The sequence below is a fragment of the Gadus chalcogrammus genome, chromosome 18 (genome assembly GCF_026213295.1).
Source record: "Gadus chalcogrammus isolate NIFS_2021 chromosome 18, NIFS_Gcha_1.0, whole genome shotgun sequence".
Taxonomy (NCBI): Eukaryota; Metazoa; Chordata; class Actinopteri; order Gadiformes; family Gadidae; genus Gadus; species Gadus chalcogrammus.
In genome coordinates this window covers 7,276,915-7,297,288 of record NC_079429.1, presented here as the reverse complement: position 1 = coordinate 7,297,288, position 20,374 = coordinate 7,276,915, and the positions used below count along the sequence as shown (strand labels likewise).

The 20,374-nt window shown below is 45.1% G+C and overlaps 1 protein-coding gene and 1 long non-coding RNA gene across 16 annotated transcripts; both read left to right on the top strand.

The window, feature by feature from the left end:
• Positions 1–295: 295 nt before the first annotated feature.
• LOC130371224 (serine/threonine-protein phosphatase PP1-gamma catalytic subunit B-like) lies at positions 296–8,825 on the top strand. The gene is made up of 7 exons (XM_056576928.1): positions 296–685; positions 1,397–1,528; positions 3,467–3,697; positions 5,808–5,912; positions 6,407–6,630; positions 7,023–7,157; positions 7,718–8,825. Exons 1-7 carry the CDS (start codon positions 631–633, stop codon positions 7,808–7,810), a joined length of 975 nt encoding a protein of 324 aa, XP_056432903.1. The 5' UTR covers positions 296–630; the 3' UTR covers positions 7,811–8,825.
• Positions 8,826–11,610: 2,785 nt separating this feature from the next.
• On the top strand, positions 11,611–19,889 carry LOC130371945 (uncharacterized). 15 transcript variants are annotated; one of them, XR_008893248.1, is made up of 15 exons: positions 11,611–11,759; positions 12,110–15,569; positions 15,811–15,912; positions 16,204–16,352; positions 16,507–16,587; positions 16,684–16,761; positions 16,866–16,944; positions 17,316–17,398; positions 17,617–17,864; positions 18,143–18,266; positions 18,442–18,522; positions 18,619–18,697; positions 18,803–18,881; positions 19,070–19,193; positions 19,373–19,889. It is a non-coding gene; the product is annotated as an uncharacterized LOC130371945 (long non-coding RNA). The 15 variants fall into 15 exon arrangements; XR_008893238.1 differs by lacking the exon at positions 11,611–11,759 and having other exon boundaries at positions 14,097–15,252; positions 15,510–15,569; positions 18,143–18,309; positions 18,770–18,881; positions 19,373–19,872; XR_008893246.1 differs by lacking the exon at positions 11,611–11,759 and having other exon boundaries at positions 14,095–15,569; positions 17,703–17,864; positions 18,143–18,309; positions 18,770–18,881; positions 19,373–19,874.
• Positions 19,890–20,374: the final 485 nt, after the last annotated feature.

The following is a 20,374-nucleotide window of genomic DNA, read 5'->3' as shown; positions in this document are numbered from 1 at the left end:
CAATTCCGGGGGCGTCGCTTCTTGTAGTTGAGTACGGCCTACATACTAAATTGGATACATTATATCTATATTCCAATTTTGTGTTCCAAGGTGAAATGATGTGAATATTCGATGTGCATGGTTGTATAGGCTTAGAGATAGCAAAACCGCCACGACTTTACGTTGTGTTTAAGGTTGTTTTGTTAACACTATCGCCTTGTTTACGATTGTGACAATTTGACTGACGCCTCACTAAGCCAATCAATGTGACTCCCCTACAGCAGAATACATTATCGCCCAACGCCAAGGCGGGAATGCTTTTCTTTTATCCACACTTCCGCTTCCGCCTCCCTCTCGGCTAACCTCAAGCTAAGCTAATTGCTGTCGAGGCTTGTTCGTATTCAACTAATATCCAGACATAAACCGTCAATGCAATGAAATAGTCGACTAATGCGGGCTCGTCGCGTTGTATTTAAACACGTATGTGAACCTTTTCGACGGCTGAATCTAGTTTCAGAGGTTATATTCCCGGTCTGGCCCAAGGTTAGCAGGGGGCTAAGTTCGGCTAAGGCAGTATCATCGCAGAGATTCACTCCAAACTACACCAAACTAGGAGAGTTTATTGTATTTTATTGAACTAGAGGGGATAGTATGGCCGAGGCCGACAAACTCAACATCGATTCCATCATACAACGCCTCCTGGAAGGTAAGGGCATCTGTGTTTGCAGTTTAATTTCGATTTTTGGTGCTATTTCGCCCAACAGCGTTACTCAACTTGGATCCCAGATTCTTTAGTTTCTAACTATAAATTACCCAGGGAATATTAATGAGCTACATTGCATTATCATGGTTTTCATGTTTATTTTATATCTTTTCAATAAGATAAAAGGCAGAGTAACGTTTTAGCATGCACTATTGATTTATTTTTGGATTTATTGTTAAATACCAAATACATAATTCAAATATGAATGGCTTTATCAAAATGGGTTGGATGAAATAAGTTATTCAATATAATTAATTGCATTTTTCACAGGGAGTTTCATGCAGTAATGGATTAACTCATGTCATGCTGTTATAACTGTACTACGTTATCAATATAAGATAGTACTTTATTATTCGCGGAAATGCTGTTGTCCCAACAGGTTATACATGCCGGTAATATAAAAAATAAGTATGACCTCTGTATTGAAAAACGATACACTTAAGGTTATTATAATAGTTAATGGTCAAATCAATAATGCATAAATTAATGGATTTGTTGGGTTGGCTCTATAATTTCTCTCCTTTCTTGTCATGAATAAGACATGAGTCTAAGTCATTGTGCTGTCTGTATAGAACATGTTCACCCTGCAGGCAGCTGTAAACACAGTGTTGATCTGTTCTGTTGTTCACTGACGCCACATTGTTGTGTTCCCAGTGAAGGGCTCCAGACCCGGTAAGAATGTTCAGCTGACGGAGAACGAGATCCGCGGCCTGTGCCTCAAGTCCCGGGAGATCTTCCTCAGTCAGCCAATCCTTCTGGAGCTTGAGGCGCCCCTCAAGATTTGCGGTGAGGCCCAGGGGTCTTTAGGGGCCTTCTTAGATAGGGCAGAGCTCAGAGTTACGGCAAATTATGACAAGCTTTCTAGGCAGACTCTGATGGGAATGCCTCATGGAGGCGTAGGTGAGCACTGAACCCTTTGGGTATGGAAAGCCATTGGGGACAAAACCGTCTGAGAATATACCCCTTAACAAGGCAAAATGGACCATGTAAAAAAAACTTTTTAAAACGCTGGGAATACACGGAAGAAAGGGCCACGTTTAGACGGCAAAAAGGAACCCCTAAATTCACAGTCAATAATACTGCAGCATTTTTGCATATATGTGCAAATATTTTAACGTTAATATAACGGTTACATAATTAATTACGCACATCTATGTATATTTGAGAGTTTGAAGACTTTCCGTTATTGTTTATGAAATGGTGATGGTTAGTATGCGTACCAACCACGTCTCTAGCATGTGATGCTGAGATTGAGGCCTAGACAACTTCAGTCTGTTGGACACCACATAGTTCACTCCGTCCAATGTGCTGACTTAAAATGCATGCCGCGATGGCTTTACAAAAGAGGCTTAAAACCAAGGAAAATAAGCAATGAAGGAGCCCTCGCTTTGTTTTTAATTTATCGTTTTCTATGGTGGTATTTCTTCTTCATGGTGGTAGCTAAATAACCTAATCTTAATTGTCCCATGTGTCAATAGATTACCCACATACCTCAACATGCTAGGATTTGTTTTGCATTTACACAGCTCTAAAGCAGAACTCTGACCCTACATCGTTGTCTTTCACCAGAAGAATACAGGATCTTTCTTTCCATTAAAGCTTGCACATTATCAATTGGACTGTATTGTGCCATAGGTTCATTTAAACAAGGCAGCTGAAGGAACAGCTTGGCCCATAGTTCAAGCGCTCAAGTGTACTCCAGTTCACAGGTCCATATGTATGTGAAGTAATGCTTTCCCTACAATTATTTGTAAATCATTTATTCTCAATTGGCCAATACTCCCACATAGCCAACTTAAATGGGACTGGAGGCATTGATACAAAGTAAATTTATTACAGGTTTAAATTAGCATACCAGTTGACAGAATTTCCAAATTAGACATATGCGTAGGAAAATATGAATGCATATGATAGACCTTTTGAAAAGCCAAATGAATTGTATATGCTGTTTGATTTGACTCATCAGAAGTTACTATAAAGGCACTAGGTTTTCATAATATTACATGTTGATGTGCGCATTGTGACCGTCTAATGACGCTTACATTTCCTGTGTCAACACGGGTTCATTTTGGACATCTAAACATGGTCATTACTCCCATATTTACCTGGGTATTGTAAACGCATACATTTTATACGTGGTCCATTGGGTCGTGTCATGGCGTACTTTCCGAGATGTTTTTTCCCCCAATGGCCTTCCTTGTCAGGGGCTGGCGGGATAACTGTGTATTCTACAGAGGTGATGAGGGTGAAGATCAGACTGTTGTTGCCTCTCTTCTTCCCGGTATCAGTCCCCCCTCCCCCCTCAAGCATTCCCAGGACGTGTTCTTAGGTGCAGCTGTCTGATGTTTTGATATTAAATGGTATTCGGCACCACTTGCCAGGAGTAGACACACCCCTGCTTGTCCAGAGCTGCCTCTTCATGGTTCCTCTTCGAGTGTAAAAAACACACCCAATCCTTTGTACCCTTGCTAACAATTTTCTTCTCACGTGAACACTACACTAATTATCAAACTACCCTATAGGAAAACATAATCTCCTGGTACTACCAGTCTAACTAGCATATACTAGCAACGTGTCTGACCCTCACCTGTCATAAACAGCCCTATTGATCGTAAACAGAAGGAGTGAAGCTTATAAGCTGTAGTACTGAAAAGCCCATGACTTTCAGAGGCAATGCAACATGGCTACCTGTCTTCCATCTCATCACACCTATCCCCTCGACAGGTGACGTCCACGGGCAGTACTACGACCTGCTTCGGCTCTTCGAGTACGGGGGCTTTCCTCCGGAGAGCAACTACCTGTTCCTGGGCGACTACGTAGACAGGGGGAAACAGTCCCTGGAGACCATCTGCCTGCTGCTGGCCTACAAGGTCAAGTATCCTGAGAACTTCTTCCTGCTCAGGGGCAACCACGAGTGTGCCTCCATCAACAGAATCTATGGCTTCTACGATGAGTGTGAGTCTCTCTCTCTGCATCCACAACAACGCAAAAAATAGACACAAATGCACAATCCAACTCCACCCAGGCACACGCCTCTAAAGAAAGCCACTGTTTTTGAGAATGCATGGATAATCTACAGAAAAAGAGGCGTGTACAGTCTCCGGAGTAGAGGAACTTTGTGTATTTCAAAGACAGAAGTGTGAGTTTGTCTTAAAAGGATCAAGAGTCCATCTAGAAACAGCCTGCTATCTAGCTCAAAGTCCATCTAGAGGCAGGAGGAGGCTGTTGTGTCGCTCCTTAGGAATGCCCGATTAGCTGTGATTAATCCTTGTTATTACGCTGGGACATACCTCAGGTTTAAAGGTCCTGCCCAGAAACTGCTGCTGTGGTTGTACAGGTCATCAGATGAACAATTGCGTGTCCGCCCCCACTCTGTGGAATCAGGCCCCCCCCCACATCCGCTGTGCCGCCTCCGTGGAGACTTTCAAAAAGACACGAAAGCACACCTTTTCTCTGAGGCCTATGGCCCCTAACTCACGACCCCACCCAGCGGCTTGCGCATTTTGTACTCTCACTCACATTTCTCTACCCTCACCTCCCACTCTTGTGAGGCGACCTTGAGTATCCTGAAAGGCGCTATATAAAATATTTTTTTATTTTATTATTAAACAATACTTTTGTGACGTTTAAGTTGTGTCAAACAGTCTGCAAAGTGTTAACAATATCAGCTCATCAAAACCATGGCGAGTGATTATCTTATTGGTTCCTCATCTGGACGATAGTCTAGCCCCCGGTTACCGGGCTTCAGTCCAATATGCGGCAGATCCCTACATGTTCCTCGAGTGGCTGGATGGCATTCCAGATCATTCTGTCCAGACCAGTCCTGCTGGCAGGGTTGCATCTTATTTAGGGCCTAGCTCAGTTGTAAATGCTAGCACACGGCGCTTACACTAGGGCTTCCACTGATGGACAGCTTCCTGTAGGTTAAGTCTTTCTCTGCAGACCTTGCAGTTAGCAGCTGTCTAGCATCTCCCTGGTAACTGTCACCACCACAACAACCATGTTAAAAACAATGACGCAAGCCGAGCGTATCAGCCGTGCCCCGATGGCCACACCCGGCGTTGTGCCTTGTAACCTGGGCTTGACTCAGAGTGGGCTAGAGCCAAGCCTTCAATACAGCCTGACGTTGATCGATTGCCTTGGTTACACTCTGTTGCTCTTTTCATCTTGGTGTTTCATCTTGATCCCACAATTCACAAAAAGTATGGACTCTCCAAAATCAGAGTTAATTTCCTACTCTGATTTAGACACAATCTAGCCACGATCCAGAAAGCGAACTATGCATCTAAAACGACTCCCCTAACCCTTAAAATTAATGTTAAATATGAAACCCACTTTAGCCACAACCCGCCATTCTTTGCTTAACAATGGCTGCCGGAAAATTCATGCTAATAATTTGCATGAATAGATCAGATCACAAATCTAGCCAGAGTTTAAATTCAAAGGTCATGTGTTTTCTGTGAGTTCCGATCACAAAAGAAAAAAGGGCAAGCATAACTTACTCCTAGAATAGTTATGAGCCGGTCTCTTTGAGAACGGAAGAATTAAAACCACAATTCTCACGTCCAAAATGTACTTGTTCCTGTATTTCGAAAGCGAAAACACAGGCCTGCATCATTTGTGCCCTGTGTGCATTGCTACATAATGTGGTTGAAAACATTAGGGTCCTACTTCTCTATGGGTTGCGCTACAAACATGAACTGATATTAACACGCTGTGTTATGGGCCCTTGATGTGCATACAGATTGTGGGACGTTAATTACTTTGTAATGTACAGCCTTAAATACTACTATCAGCGTGGTGTGGTGGGATGTGCATGCAATCAATTTGAAAGCTCATACTACGGGTAGATGCTGAGGGGGTTCAATTAATGTGTGGGAAACCAGGTGTTTTGAGTCACAGGGATTGGACCTGTAGGAAATGTTGCCACGCCCCCAAAAGATTGGGAAGCCCCTGTCTAATAGAACTGAACTCCTCCGTCTTAACGGGTTATAGAACAACTTGAGAGGAATCCTGGCTGTGGTGTTATGTGGATCCTAACAGGTGTAATGTGGTACTCCTACAGGCAAGAGGCGCTACAACATCAAGCTGTGGAAGACCTTCACAGACTGCTTCAACTGCCTCCCGGTGGCCGCAATCGTGGACGAGAAGATCTTCTGCTGTCATGGAGGTAGGGCCACCAATCACAGGCCAGGGAACCTGGTCCCACCATATATATTCAAATTCATACAGAACATTACTGCTGCTAGTACCAATAATAAGAAGAAGGGAATACGATAATCCTACTTTATACAATAGAATTGTAGATGTAGAAATACATGTAATCATTGATGGTGTGCTTCATTATTGACCATGAAAGAAAACACTTTCAACATAGTAAACAGTTGAACTACTAGGTGAAAATAATACATGGTTTAAATTAAATATTATTTGTTGCTTTCACAAAATTAAGCATCGGTTTTGGCCAAAGTGAATTGTGAATAAAATAGTTTAGAAATTTTTATTGAGGCTAAAAATTCAATTCACTATCGATCTTAAATGAAAGTGCTTAGAGTCCAGGTTTGGCTGTAGGCAGCAAACCGAGCCAGATGTAAGCCCAGGGTAGCTGTAGGAGCCAGGCAGTACCAGAGGGTCCTACCAGACCGGTCTCCCCTCCGCCCCCAGGCCTGTCTCCAGACCTCCAGTCCATGGAGCAGGTGAGGCGCGTGATGCGGCCCACCGACGTGCCGGACCAGGGCCTGCTGTGTGACCTGCTCTGGGCAGACCCCGACAAGGACGTGCTGGGCTGGGGGGAGAACGACCGTGGTGTGTCCTTCACCTTCGGAGCCGACGTGGTCACAAAGTTCCTCCACAAACACGACATGGACCTCATCTGCCGTGCTCACCAGGTACGCAGGGCCCGTTACAGGAGGGCTGCACACGGCGAGCTACCAGTTCAGTGGCCTCTATCCTACTTCACCCTTATATACTACATCCTAGCACAACACACCCTTCTACACCCTACCACTGACACACTGCTACACCTGATCGTGTCACACCCTATCAAACCCCCCAACTTTATACCCGACTATTACACCCTTCTACACTACTACACCTAACCCGAGCACGCTACAGCCTTATAAACTACAATCTAGCACACCCCACCCTTCTCCACCCTACCACTTTAACACAGCTACACTGTAACATGCCACATCACCTAAGAAATGATGCATCCGACTACACCCCAACAGTCTGGCAGACGGAGCTGTAAGGCCTATGTCTCTGTCTTGGTCTCTCTCAGGTGGTGGAGGATGGCTATGAGTTCTTCGCTAAAAGACAGCTGGTCACGCTGTTCTCCGCTCCTAACTACTGTGGCGAGTTCGATAACGCCGGAGCCATGATGAGTGTAGACGAGACGCTCATGTGCTCCTTCCAGGTGAGTACTGTTGCTCGCTCTCTTGCTCCAGCACTGCCTCCTCTGAGGGGGAGAGTCTGACCTCCTACTCCTTATGTAAAATAGTCTATCAAACGGTTAGACTTTCCCCGGGTAGATGTGTGTTTTATTTAATTTGGGTCGTTTAGCAGACTACGCAAAGCATGCAATCAACATTGGAGCTACAAAGAATCCTGCATAGTGCCTCAAGAGCCACTTTCTTTAAAATAAAAATACAACTGGACAGTGCAGTGTAGCTGAAGGAATTTGAGCACAAAGATAGTCTACTTTAATTATTGTTTTGTGTATTCGTTAAAGGCTAAGATTTGAAAAGTTGGGAACGCTGTTGGGTTCAGTTTGAACAAGGCCAAACACCAGGCAGGTGGGCCGTACACGCTGGTTTGGTGGCTGTCGGCTGAGGTTTCTTGTTGGCGAACGTGTAGAACTGGAGCTGACCAACATTCTTCAGTGGTTGGACCTGTGTTTAGTGTCTAGATAGCAATGTGCCTGTGTCATTCAGCTCTGGTATATCACTGATGTCTCTGTCTCTCTCTCCTGTGTAGATTCTGAAGCCTGCCGATAAGAAGCTCTTTTACGGAGTGGGAGGCCCAGGCACGGGAAGGCCCGTGACTCCGCCCCGCAAAGCCAAGAAATGACCCCAGTAGCCCCGCCCTCTCTACCTCTCCTCCTCCAGTACCCTGCCCTCTCTACTGCTCCTTCAGTAGTCCCGCCCTCTACCTTTCCTTCCCCTGTCCTCCATTAGTCCCGCCCTCTACCTTTCCATCCCCTGTCCTCCATTAGTCCCGCCCTCTACCTTTCCATCCCCCGTCCTCCAGTAGTCCCGCCCTCTCTACCTTTCCTAATCCCATCCTCAGTAGTCCCGCCCCCTACCTTTCCACATCCTATCCTCTAGTAGTCCCGCCCTCTCTGCCTTTCCTCCTCCAGTAGTCCCGCCCTCTATCTGATGAGAGGGTGGGACTTTCCCCAAGGGGATGAAAAAAGTATGTACAATATCTTTCCTCCCCCTGTCCTCCAGTAGTCCCGCCCTCTCCTCTTCCTATAGCCCCGCCCTCTCGCCCTGTCCTCCCACAGGCACTCTGTGCCGCTTCCGTTTTTAACCTCTTTAACATGTAAACCTTTCCTCCCTCTAGACACACGCGTGTACCCTGACGGACACGCGTGTCGGTCTGCTTGCGATCATTTTAACAGTGTGTATGTACGGGTGTTTGTATGTATGTGTGAGTGTTTGTGTTTATGTGTGTGCACGTGGGCTGTGGAAGTGATAAAACCACTCTGCCCCACTCTGAGTCCATCTCTTCGCCATCAGGACTGAAAAGCGTTTGTGTGTGCGTGTGTCTCTGCGCGAGTTGTGTATGTATGTGTGTGTGTTGGTGCGTGCTGGATTCCTGAGCAGACACACAGTGTGTGTGTGAGAGTGTGTTTGTGTGTGTGTGTGTGTGTGTGTGTGTGGCGGCCAACAAGCACACAGACGGGTGATTCCGAGCGGATCCTGCAGACCTGCCCCCCCCTCCCCCCCCCCCAAAGGTCTCGACACATTTGATTACTTGAAAGAGATTTTTTTTGTGAATTCGTTTTTGTAGTCTTTCATCAAGTCGACCAATAAAAGTGAGATTCTGAGTTCAAAACACGCGTCTTCTCCTTTTTCCTTCCCGCAATGCAATCTGAACATGCAGAGTCCTCTGTACAGGAACCACACTCTCTGGAGAAACCACTAGGTTATCAAGGCTTTTCATATTGTGAAGATGTGATGTACAAAAATATACTTTTATTCTAACCTCAATTTGTCTTGCAGTAAACTAAACAAACTGGAAAACGTAGCAGGATGGACGTAAGAGGGAGCTGTGCTGTCAAACAACCTGACAGACATACTAGAAGCCACATTGTCCTTTGAATTGTACGTCCATATTCCTGGCAAAATAACCGTAACTATTCTCAACCAATTAAATCAATTGAGTCGTTTTCAAGGATTTATAAAAATATTTACATTATAAATAACATTAACATGATTCGAAATGTATATAAAGACGACTCATTATCTGTTGAGAAATGTCACGTAGTGTACTATCCAGAATATGGCCGCTCCACCAATGACGCCAGTCTTGCCATCACCAATATGGCGGCGGCAAACGGTTGAAGCAGTCAATGCCGTTTCTATGTATATGTCTGCCCTGACCTGTAGTTCTACATTTCTGGAGGAGAGGTGCGCGTTACCTACGCCGAATATGCCGAGACCTCCTACAGAGCTATGCTGGTGGCTTCTCGACGCGGCGACAGTAAAACTGAGCCTTTTTGTGCCCTCCACCGAGTGGTGCTGTTGAGCTTCGTTTTGGTCGGCACTCCTGTGGTGTAAGGTCTCGCTGCAGCCTGTAGGACATGGACATCCAACGTCCAAGTGCTGTCACGTGACGACAAGATGGCGGACGCGGTGAGACTCCTCAGTTGTGTCCCTATTCCTCTACGAATAGTCAAATCTCCTATCCTTTACTTAACCTTTGTGGAAAACGTCATCGGGTCAAGGAGAGATGAAAATGTGCTTCCTTTCTAACATAGGAAAAGACAGCGCTGTTTAAAATGAATTCGACTCCACTTTTCCTAACCGACGTATTGCTGACCTCTAGCGTTTCTATGGTGGAACTACAGTTATCCGAAGTTGGTCTGCAACAGGTGTTCTCAAAGTTTTGACAGCTGAGGGCCAATTTAGGAACCCAAAATTTGACTGAGGGCCGCCAAAGGAAAAAGAATTAGGCGGGTACCGCCGTCAGCATCCCAGTGGTGAAAAAAAACATTGCACCGTGGACCTCTGGGAGTGAGGTCAAGTGAGGTCTAAATCACAAAACTGTGGTTCATCCTTTCAAAGTAATATACAGTCTCTTTATATTTATTTATTTTTGTTTAAATTAATATTGATATAATAAAAAAAAACGTACTGGCAATGATGGAAAAGTATAACAAAATGGGGAACGACTTCACGTGACAAATGAAGAAAGAGGGAACAGAAATTGTTTGCTTTGCAAAAAACGTCTGCATTTTTATTTTCTTGCGGTGTTTATTGTGTGCTTAATAACCATCAATATATGATTTAATTTCGATTCAAATAATGTTTCTTGGAATTGGTATCCATTATTATCAATTTTATTTTCTGCTCTTCTCTTCAAACAAACCAATAAAAAATAAAGAAAAGACAAATATTATGTCTCCTCCATTTCGGACACTTTGCTCTTCCTCGGGATACCGAAGATAGGTGGTAGAGTTCCTCTTGCCATCTCTCTGCCCTCCTCCGTGAAATGGGCAAACCGTCTGCAATGACTGCACAAACACACACACACACACACACACAAATAGTTTTTGTAGGTCATTGTTACGGTTGTGTTAATATTGGAATTCACAGCACATCTGCTACAGAAGAACTATACCCTTCAGTATGGAGATTCTCCAAAAAAGTGGAGCACCACCACTTCCTGAGATGTGTTATGTCATGCTGTGGAAGATAACAGTATATCAGTCAGAATTAATTTCCAAAGACTGTAATGAGAGTAGACTGTTTGTTCTCCACTACATCATAATTTTGCATTAAATGTAGCCATTTAATTTTCGTATATTTTCATTTATATATATTTGCATGTATCTAGTATACTATTTCAAATTTAAAATAAGTTGCATGTAATTATAACTATTATTTAAAGTGTCTGCTATCGTGGATAAATACGTTAGCTTAAGGCAGTGGTGTCCCTATGCTGTTTTATTCGGGGATAAAGCCTCGGATGTTATTTAATTAGCCCCGGATATGATCTTTGGGAAAAAATAAATACAAATATTCATAAACATTTATAAGTAGCCTAGTCTAGATAGACATAGTCCTTCTGGCAAGAGAATAAACAACAACCTGTTTACCATCTCAAGTGTATTAACCTATCCTATCCCCAGTCAGATCTGTGCGCGTGTGTGTGTGTGTGTGTGTGTGTGTGTGTGTGTGTGTGTGTGTGTGTGTGTGTGTGTGTAAGGTCTGCCTCACTTGCATTCATTTGCAATAACTTTAATGGAACTTTAGACATTTGGGGATAGCATAGAAGTCAGGTAGCTATTTAAAGCTATAATAAACCGCATATTTAGTTTATTTAGATAAAGCATTATGAAAAAGTTTGTATGCACAATAAAGCATATACATAAATGTATCTAGTTTGTATCTATATTAAGTTAATCTTTGGTGTGTGTCTATTTGGTGTGTTTATCTTTATGGTGTGTATTGTGGCATCCCGCCACTTAAACCTCGGCCCGGACCAGCCCGAGGGTTGGTTCTGGATGGCCGATACCACCGTCACCCACCAGCCGGCGACGGAGAGCACCGACCGAACCCCAATCAGCGAGATTGGGGGACACCTGGCCGAAAGCCGAGGAGCCATTTTAAAAGGAGCACGAGGACTGACATTGGGGCAGACCAGGAACGGGAAGCAAGGAAGTAGGAAGCGCTCTGATCCGCGAGCGGCTAGAGGCTAGAGGCTAGAGGCTAGAGGCTAGAGGCTAGAGGCTAGAGGCTAGAGGCTAGAGGCTAGAGGCCCACGGAGGCCCACGGAGGCCCCAGAGACTGTGAGTATCATGTATTGTCTCAGATATATGCAATAGCCTAAATGCTGTGATCGGCTTTAACCCTCGCTGAAACTTGTGTTTCTTAACGTGTGTGTGTGTGTGTGTGTGTGTGTGTGTGTGTGTGTGTGTGTGTGTGTGTGTGTGTGTGTGTGTGTGGTAAGGTGAATTGAATGAAGACTTCTTTATTTTGAAGTTTGAATCTAAATCTGTCAAATCAGACTCATCCCTTTAATTAAAATGAGGGAGGTCATTTAAGATCAAACACAGAGCTGAAATAGCCTCTCACTGTTACCAAGAATGGTGGTTTAACTGTCATTTGGACCATGAGTAAACTGTTCCTTCCTTCAAAGGTCTATCATGGATATTTAACTGCAGTTCTGTGAGTATCCCAACTTAACCATGAAGATGAACTGCAAACTGTAAGTCATTAATTTCTTATTACTCTTGGGCACATTGATGTATTTTGGCTTCCTGGTGAGTTAACCTGTTACCTGAAGGTTGATCTGAGTTGCAAGGATGTTTTATTGGTTGGTTTTAATGATTTGTTAAAATGGTTACAGGCTGCAAGTTATTGTTGTAAGCTGGAGTAATGGGTTGGGTTCTGATATCTTCAGTCTTCTTTCATTCTACTCTCCTGAGCTCTGCATCTTCATCACATGTGTGTTGCTTTACTGATGAGCGTGTGGTCTGAGTGAGCAGAGGTGCATACTGGGATACAGAGCTGTCTGAAGTCTACTGGTCTGTAGACATGCCCCCTCAGGGGAAACCGAGTGTTTGAGAAACTGTCGTGACGTCAGTTACATGGACTGGAATGTTCTTAAAGATGGAGACAGGGATTCAGAAGGAGAAACACCATGGGGAGATGAGGGGGCTCCTCATCTCAACGACTGAAACACAATTTCAGTCTGACGCAGAGAACCATGGAACACATTCAACAGTCCCCTCCAGGCATCGTGACTCCTCAGGAACAGTTTCATTTCCAAGAAGCTCTTATTTGGGGCCATCCCATATGGATCGTGCTCCTCAAAAGCCCCCCCCCCCTCCACTGGGTGGTCTTCTGAACAGATGACCTCCTTCCTGTCCTCAGGCTGACTAAAGCAAAACCGCTTGCATCTGTGAAGGCCCCTCATTCAGGAAACCACTGGACTACAAAGACATGACTTCCGAGACGTTGAATCAACCTGGGACACATTTTGGAGACGCCAAGCTTAATCCATCACCAATGTGGGACGCCACTGAAGTGTTGTACATAATTTACGTCTCTGGAGACATTGGTTGTTCTGTTATGGGTGCCCTGGCAGGAGAGCTGGGGGGGGGGGGATGGATGGAATATTATTTGGCATGAGGTTTTTACCCTGCATGATTATTTGGCATTTTATGGCTCAGTGGTGTGTGTGTGTGTGTGTGTGTTTGGGGTTGACATGAGATGGAAGATTTTTGTGCATCGCTAGGGTTCTACTGTGGGTGGGTGGGTCACACCTGGCATGGGGTTCTACGTGTGTGTTTCCGGCTTGCTTTGACAGTGATGATGTTCATACGGGGGTCTATGATTGGCTTGGGATATTGGAATGGTCAACTAAATCATACCTGTTGGACGGCCACACGTTTACTTAAGGGCCTCCAGTAGACATGACGAGCCCTGAGCGACTCTCCGGAGCGAGATCCAACACACTGGGCAGGAAGGAGAGTATCCAACTCAAGTGTAAAAGGATGCAAGCGGCGTGTTCAGATCAGTGACTTCAAACTAGGACTACACCAATCAGGCTCAATGGAGGATGGACCCCAAAAGGAATTCCACAAGGAGAGTCTGACGTTGGAAAGGGACCTAAATGGATATTCAAGATGACCTTCAGACCTGTAATGAGACGGCTCTTCCTACCTGGCTGGATTGATGGAGAGCCCTGTGGATCTTGTCTTGCTCTCAGTTGCACGTCTTCTCAGGCTGAACTGTATTTGTTTCGGACAGGACTAGCTGAACGATTGGTTCCCTTAAATCAGAACCAATCCGGGAACTCCAGCTAGGGCGCTCTTCGAGCTGAAGTTGTGTTCTTCAGCTGAGGAGGTAAGGAAACCTTCGCTGGGGCTTCAAGGTGTAAAGAGGACTGTTTCAAAGTGTTCCATGGTACTCTGATGAAGACCGTTGTTCTGTTCCACTGGCTGAGAGGAAGAACTCACACATCTTCCTCTTGGCCTTTCTCCTGAGAATCCTGGCGCCATCTTGTAGGATATTCCAGCTCATGTAACTGATGTCACGACAGATTCTCAAACACTTTGTTTCTCCTGAGGGGCGTGTCTATAGAACTGAAGACTTCAGACAGCACTGTATCCCAGTATGCATCTCTGCTCACTCAGACCACACCCCCATGAGTAGGATGCAACACTCTAGTGATGGCGATGTAGAGTTTTATAAGTAACGAGGGAGCAGACTAAGGTGATTAGAACACAATGTAATGTCCAGTCTGTAAATCTTTAAACCATGAAGATGGTTGGATAGTTCAGGAATCAGGCTTCTTTTTATTATGGGCAGTCCTTTCACTCAGATGCCCACTTCTCACTGGAGCTGTATATGTGTTGGCTGGCTGGCATAATTTGCTGTTGGTGATGAGGCGGTCAGGGTGACGTTGCAGGGCTATGGTCGGCTCTCGGTGAGCTCAACGTTTAGATTTGCTCTGTATGGTTTGTACCCTGAATAATCTAGATAATTGTAAAATGTAGACACGGTTTTGTATTGAATGACTCCAGGATTTTAGGTTTAAAGTTGTTGTGGGACGTACATGGTAGTTTGGTTCTTCGTATGGTTTTGAGTGATATAACTTGTACACACTGGGTGCATAATAATGTAAATGTACACTGAATAGTAGTATTGACCAACAGCAACAAACAGATCTCCTCAAGGTAAGTCTGTTGGCTGTGTTTTAATGAAGACCATCGCTGGACTTCAGGATCTTCCGCCGTTCAGCTCAAGGTGAGGCGCTGGTTCTGTTTTTTCTTTGGTTGGTTCCGGCTGGAATGTTCGGATTCCAGTCGGACGGTTTGTGCTTCCCGCCGTGGAAGGTTCTGAGTGGGGTCACTTGATTTAGTCCCAATGGTTAGCATAGAACGTTGTAGTCTTGACAACCATAAGAAACCACCTGGCAGTTAGTTGGACATGAGTCCCCTGAGGGAATCTGGCGAACGTTCTGGATTGTATTTGCGTAACCTCGAGCCGTTGCCAACGGAAACTATTTTTCAGTCGGTTTCTATTGGGAATTGTTGCCCCTATCTTAAACAACTTAAGTTTGATATTAAATACATACGTCGTACAATATGTTGATAATTTCCGATGGTTGCGCCGTACTTTTAACCACGATGACGTGACGGGACTCTCACTGCGTACAAAACAGCGTTCTACTTGCGGGCCCATTTTTGACATCGGGGAAGGCTGAAAATCATTTCAAGGTGGAAGATGATTTTGACATTTCTTCAACGGAACCCAGCACCTGAATATGGCTGAGTATGTTTGATTTAATATCGATACTGCTTGGTGTTCTTTGTTACTTCAGCTTTTGTACGTTCTAAATATCTGCCGTCATTAATTGCCACAGAAGTTAAACCCTACCCAATGGAATGACGTTAAAAAACGACTTTGGTGCAGAGTTACCAACTGGATAATGTCAAAGCTAAAATAATGGCCGTCATTCCCACATGTTACAGTAGAAGATACTCTAGAACTGTACAAGGTTAAAAATGTAACATGTAGTTTGTCCCAAGGTGTCTGCCTCCTCACCCAGAGCCAGACCTCCACCTCCTGTCAGAAGTCCTCCAGAACAGGTCAGTGCTGTGTGTGAGTAGAGTCTTCTCAGGTCAGTTTCAATGCATGGCCTGAACCACTTCTTTAAACTTGTTGACTGCTCTGTCTTCATTCCAAAAAAACGGGATGCTCATGTCTGATCTCAAGTCTTTTCTAGCTTTAAGTTATAAAATAATAGTTCAATTAATTGGGTAACTCGGTTTCGGATGAGTCAATTAAGTTTATTGTTGGGCAAATGCTGATATAAACCTTCTGCTGTAGCTGAAAGGCGAGGCTGAGAGGCTGGGGACCGGAGGCTTGTGGTGCCAGGGTGGACCGGAGACTGAGGCTGGAGACCAGGGGCCTGCAGCACCGGACCAGAGGGTAACCATCACCAAGCTCATCTGAAACACTAAAATCCACGGTAGTTTAGGTCTGGTTTTGATAATCTTATGACTTTATATCTGTGCCAAGCTGTGATTTGAGTTAATTCATACGGGGGTTATGCAAGAGTCATATGAGCATTAATGTTACTAGTGCTGCTACGACCGTAGTGGATGAATTGAAGGGTTTAAATTTGTCTTCCATTTTACAAGTGAACCTCAGATGCAGGAGGCTGGGATGTGTTTCGTCCCCAGGTGATTTACTGCTGAGACCAACTGTGTTTGTAACCAGACCAGGAATCCATGGCTGAAGGAGCTGATGGAGGAGCCAGGCTGATGGAGGAGCCGTTCTGAAGGAGCTGATGGAGGAGTCGTGCTGAAGGCCCTGCCCGGTGGAGGAGCTGGTGGAGGCCCTGCCTGGTGAAGGACGGCTGTCGTGGGGTAGATGGAGCTTGACTCTGAAGTGATCAACACACTCACTGCCACTTCTCGTAGAATACTGCTACCACAAACTACCGGCGTTTGTACCATATATACCAGACGACTACATCTGTTTTACCACATGTTGAGGCAAGACTTCCGCTGTTTGTTCCAGACCAGGACTCTGTCTGAGGAGAGCTGATGGAGGAGCTGAGACGCTGGAGGACGACTAGGAATCGACCAACAAGGATTCCTCGTAAGTTTGTATTTACTTACATGGTTGACTTAAAGGGCAAAATACAGCTGTTACTTTGACATGCGTTAACCTAATGCCGCTGTGTTTTCTTACTAGAACGTGTTTCTGGAGCGGAGGCGAGCTGGTAGGGGAGCCGTGAATCTGGAGGAAGACATCACTCTACCAACAAGGATTGTAAGTTTGTATTAACGACAAAGTGGAAATAAAGGGCTTAAAAATAAGACGAACTACATGTTTGTTACCAGACGTTAGGGCCAGACTCACGCTGTTTGTTCCAGACCAGGACTCTGGCTGAGGAGAGCTGATGGAGGAGCCAAGACTCTGGAGGACAACATCACTCTACCAACCAGGATCCTCGTAGGTTTGCATAAAATAAACAGTGGACTTGATGTAACGCAGGATTAGTTTGTCCAGTACAAGTTACGGCATACTACTGTGGTTGGTTACCAGACAAACTACAGCTGCTACTTTGTTACGCGCCATAAGAGCCCAACTACTCATGTGTTTGTGACCTTACATTAGAGCCCAACTACTCCTGTGTTTGTTACCTGATATTAGAGACAAACTACTACTGTGTTTGACCTTACATTAGAGCCCAACTACTACTGTGTTTGTTACCTGATATTAGAGACAAACTACTACTGTGTTTGTTACCTTACATTAGAGACAATTTACTACTGTGGTTGTTTTCTTACATTAGAGACAAATTATGTTTGTAACCTGACCAGGAATCTGGAGGACTGATGGAGAAGCCGTACATCTGGAAGGCAAATCCTGAGGACAACCAGGACGCTACCATCAAGGATTCCTTGTAAGTTTGCATTATCTGGTCATAGTGGACCAGGTAGGGGGGCTGGGGGTTCAACTCTCAAACCAATGGTGCCGGGTTCAAGTCCTCAGAATACAGTGATGCGTCCTTGAGCAAGGCGCACCAAAGCCTGCCTGGTCCTTAATGACGTCTCTTTGGTTAAGATAATGTTGCATCTTTTGAATATTGAACCTAATCATGTCCTTGTTTGGTCCGGGCAGACGCACTTGAGCTGAACCTCACCTGATCCTGTTTGGTCGGGGGTAGACACACCTGAGCTGAACCTCACCTGATCCTGTTTGGTCAGGGGCAGACACACCTGAGCTGAACCCGCCCTGATCCTGACATCCTGCTGGTCCCGTCTCCTCAGTTCATCTGAGCCTCGTCCACCAGAAGACCTGCTGAGCTCAGCAGTCTGAGGCTGATGGATCAATGACCTCCAGTGGGAGTGATCTTCTTGCCCCCACATGTAACCGTGTGCTTCCACACGCCTTTCCCTCACATCTGTCACTAACCTCACTACTTCACTACTGCTTCCTCTTCTTCTTCCTTTTCTGTGGTTTGAACCTTTACACGGAAGGCGCGTCTTCCTGCCCTCAGAGGGTTCAGCGTTAGGGTTGAGAGTCAGGGTTTAGGGTCAGGGACAGAGCTGGTCAGGGAGGACTGCTTTTACACAATGCAGATGCAGGAGGTGGGGTCTGTTGCGTCCCCAGGTGATTTACTGAGACCAACTGTGTTTGTAACCAGACCAGGAATCCATGGCTGAAGGAGCTGATGGAGGAGCCGTGCTGAAGGAGCTAAAGGAGTCGTGCTGAAGGCCCTGCCTGGTGGAGGAGCTGGTGGAGGCCCTGCCTGGTGAAGGACCTGCCTGGTGAAGGAAGTTTGTCGTGGGATAGATGGAGCTTGACTCTGAAGTGATCATCACACTCACTGCCACTTCTCGTAGAATACTGCTTCCACAAACTACCGGCGTTTGTACCATATATACCAGACGACTACATCTGTTTTACCACATTTTGAAGCAAGACTTCCGCTGTTTGTTCCAGACCAGGACTCTGTCGGCGGAGAGCTAATGGAGGAGCTGAGACACTGGAGGACAACTAGGAATCGACCAAATAGGATTCCTCGTAAGTTTGTATTTATTTACATGGTTGACTTAAAGGGCAAAATACAGCTGTTACTTTGACTTGCGTTAACCAACTACCGCTGTGTTTTCTTACTAGAACGTGTTTCTGGAGCGGAGGCGAGCTGGTAGGGGAGCCGTGAATCTGGAGGATGACCATCACTCTACCAACAAGGATTGTAAGTTTGTATTAACCAAACAAACTGGAAATAAAGGGCTTAAAATTAGATAAACTACATGTTTGTTACCAGACTTTAGGGCCAGATTCGCGCTGTTTGTTCCAGACCAGGACTCTGATGGAGGAGAGCTGATGGAGGAGCCAAGACTCTGGAGGATGACATCACTCCACCAACCAGAATCCTCGTAAGTTTGCAACGCAGGATTAGTTTGTCCAGTACAAGTTACGGCATACTACTACTCCTGTGTTTGTGACCTTACATTAGAGCCCAACTACTACTGTGTTTGTTACCTTACATTATAGCCCAACTACTACTGTGTTTGTGACCTTACATTAGAGCCCAACTACTACTGTGTTTGTTACCTTACATCAGAGACAAATTACGTTTGTAAGCAGACCAGGAATCTGGAGGACTGATGGAGAAGCCGTACATCTGGAAGGCAAATCCTGAGGACCACCAGGACTCTACCATCGAGGATCTGGACATAGTGGACTAGGTTGGGGGTTCAACTCTGAAAACCAATGGTGCTGGGTTCAAGTCCTCAGAATACAGTGATGCGTCCTTGAGCAAGGCGCCCTAAAGCCTGCCTGCTCCTTAATGACTTATCTTTGGTTCAGATAATGTGGCATCTTTTGAATATTGAACCTAATCAATGTCCTTGTTTGGTATGGGCAGACACACCTGAGCTGAACCTGATCCTGTTTGGTCGGGGGGTAGACGCACCTCAGCTAAACCCGCCCTGATCCTGACATCCTGCTGGTCCCGTCTTCTCAGTTAATCTGAGCCTCGTCCTCCAGAAGACCTGCTGAGGCTGATGGATCGATGACCTCCAGTGGGAGTGATCCTCTTGACCCCACATGTAACGTGTGCTTCCACACGCCTTTCCCTCACGTCTGTCACTAACCTCACTACTTCACAACTCTCTACTGCTTCCTCTTTTCTTCCTTCTCTGTGGTTCAAACCTTTACACTGAAGGCGCGTCTTCATGCCCTCAGAGGGTTTAGCGTTAGGGTTGAGAGTCAGGGTTTAGAGTCAGGGACAGAGCTGGTCAGGGAGGACTGCTTTTACACAAACCTCTTCACTTGCTTTCGGAATGGTGGTGACATTTTGAAAAGATTAAATTTGGGAAAATGTTTTACAAAATTGTATTGAACTTCTGTCAAGTGTTTTTGTTTATATATTAAAATCCCACATTGACTTCTACATGTTTGATGCGGTTCATTTAATTGTCCTTTAACTTGGTTAAGGTCAAGCTACACTCCTGCAATTCATTTACTATACATGATTGTCATTCAGCAATGTTCACATAATCCATTTTGTAAAAATATGAAACCTCCATATTACTACTAAATTCAAGCCTATTCATGTATTTAACAATGTACATACTGCCCCGCAGGCCATTCTCTGCTACTACAACACGTTCAATCCACCAACCCGTCTCACACAAATGTACTATAGCTACGTTGGTTCAAACGGAAAATGTAGTTTGGTGTGAGACTTGTCCAGCAGAGGGAGCTGTCATACACCTTAATTATACAGGAATGTCTGTGTATTTACATTTTAAAATGTTCATGGGCTAGTCTAGTTTGTCTGCAAATAACTCTGCCTCCAGCAACAGGATTGGTCGAAACATATGTAGTGAAATAAAAGCCCAGTTCACCAGATCTGAGGTCAGCT

Coding starts and splice junctions, on each gene's coding strand:
- LOC130371224 (XM_056576928.1), top strand. CDS start 631: ATGGCCGAGGCCGACAAACTCAACATCGATTCCATCATACAACGCCTC. Junction 686..1,396: donor CATACAACGCCTCCTGGAAG/GTAAGGGCATCT, acceptor TTGTGTTCCCAG/TGAAGGGCTCCAGACCCGGT. Junction 6,631..7,022: donor TCATCTGCCGTGCTCACCAG/GTACGCAGGGCC, acceptor GGTCTCTCTCAG/GTGGTGGAGGATGGCTATGA.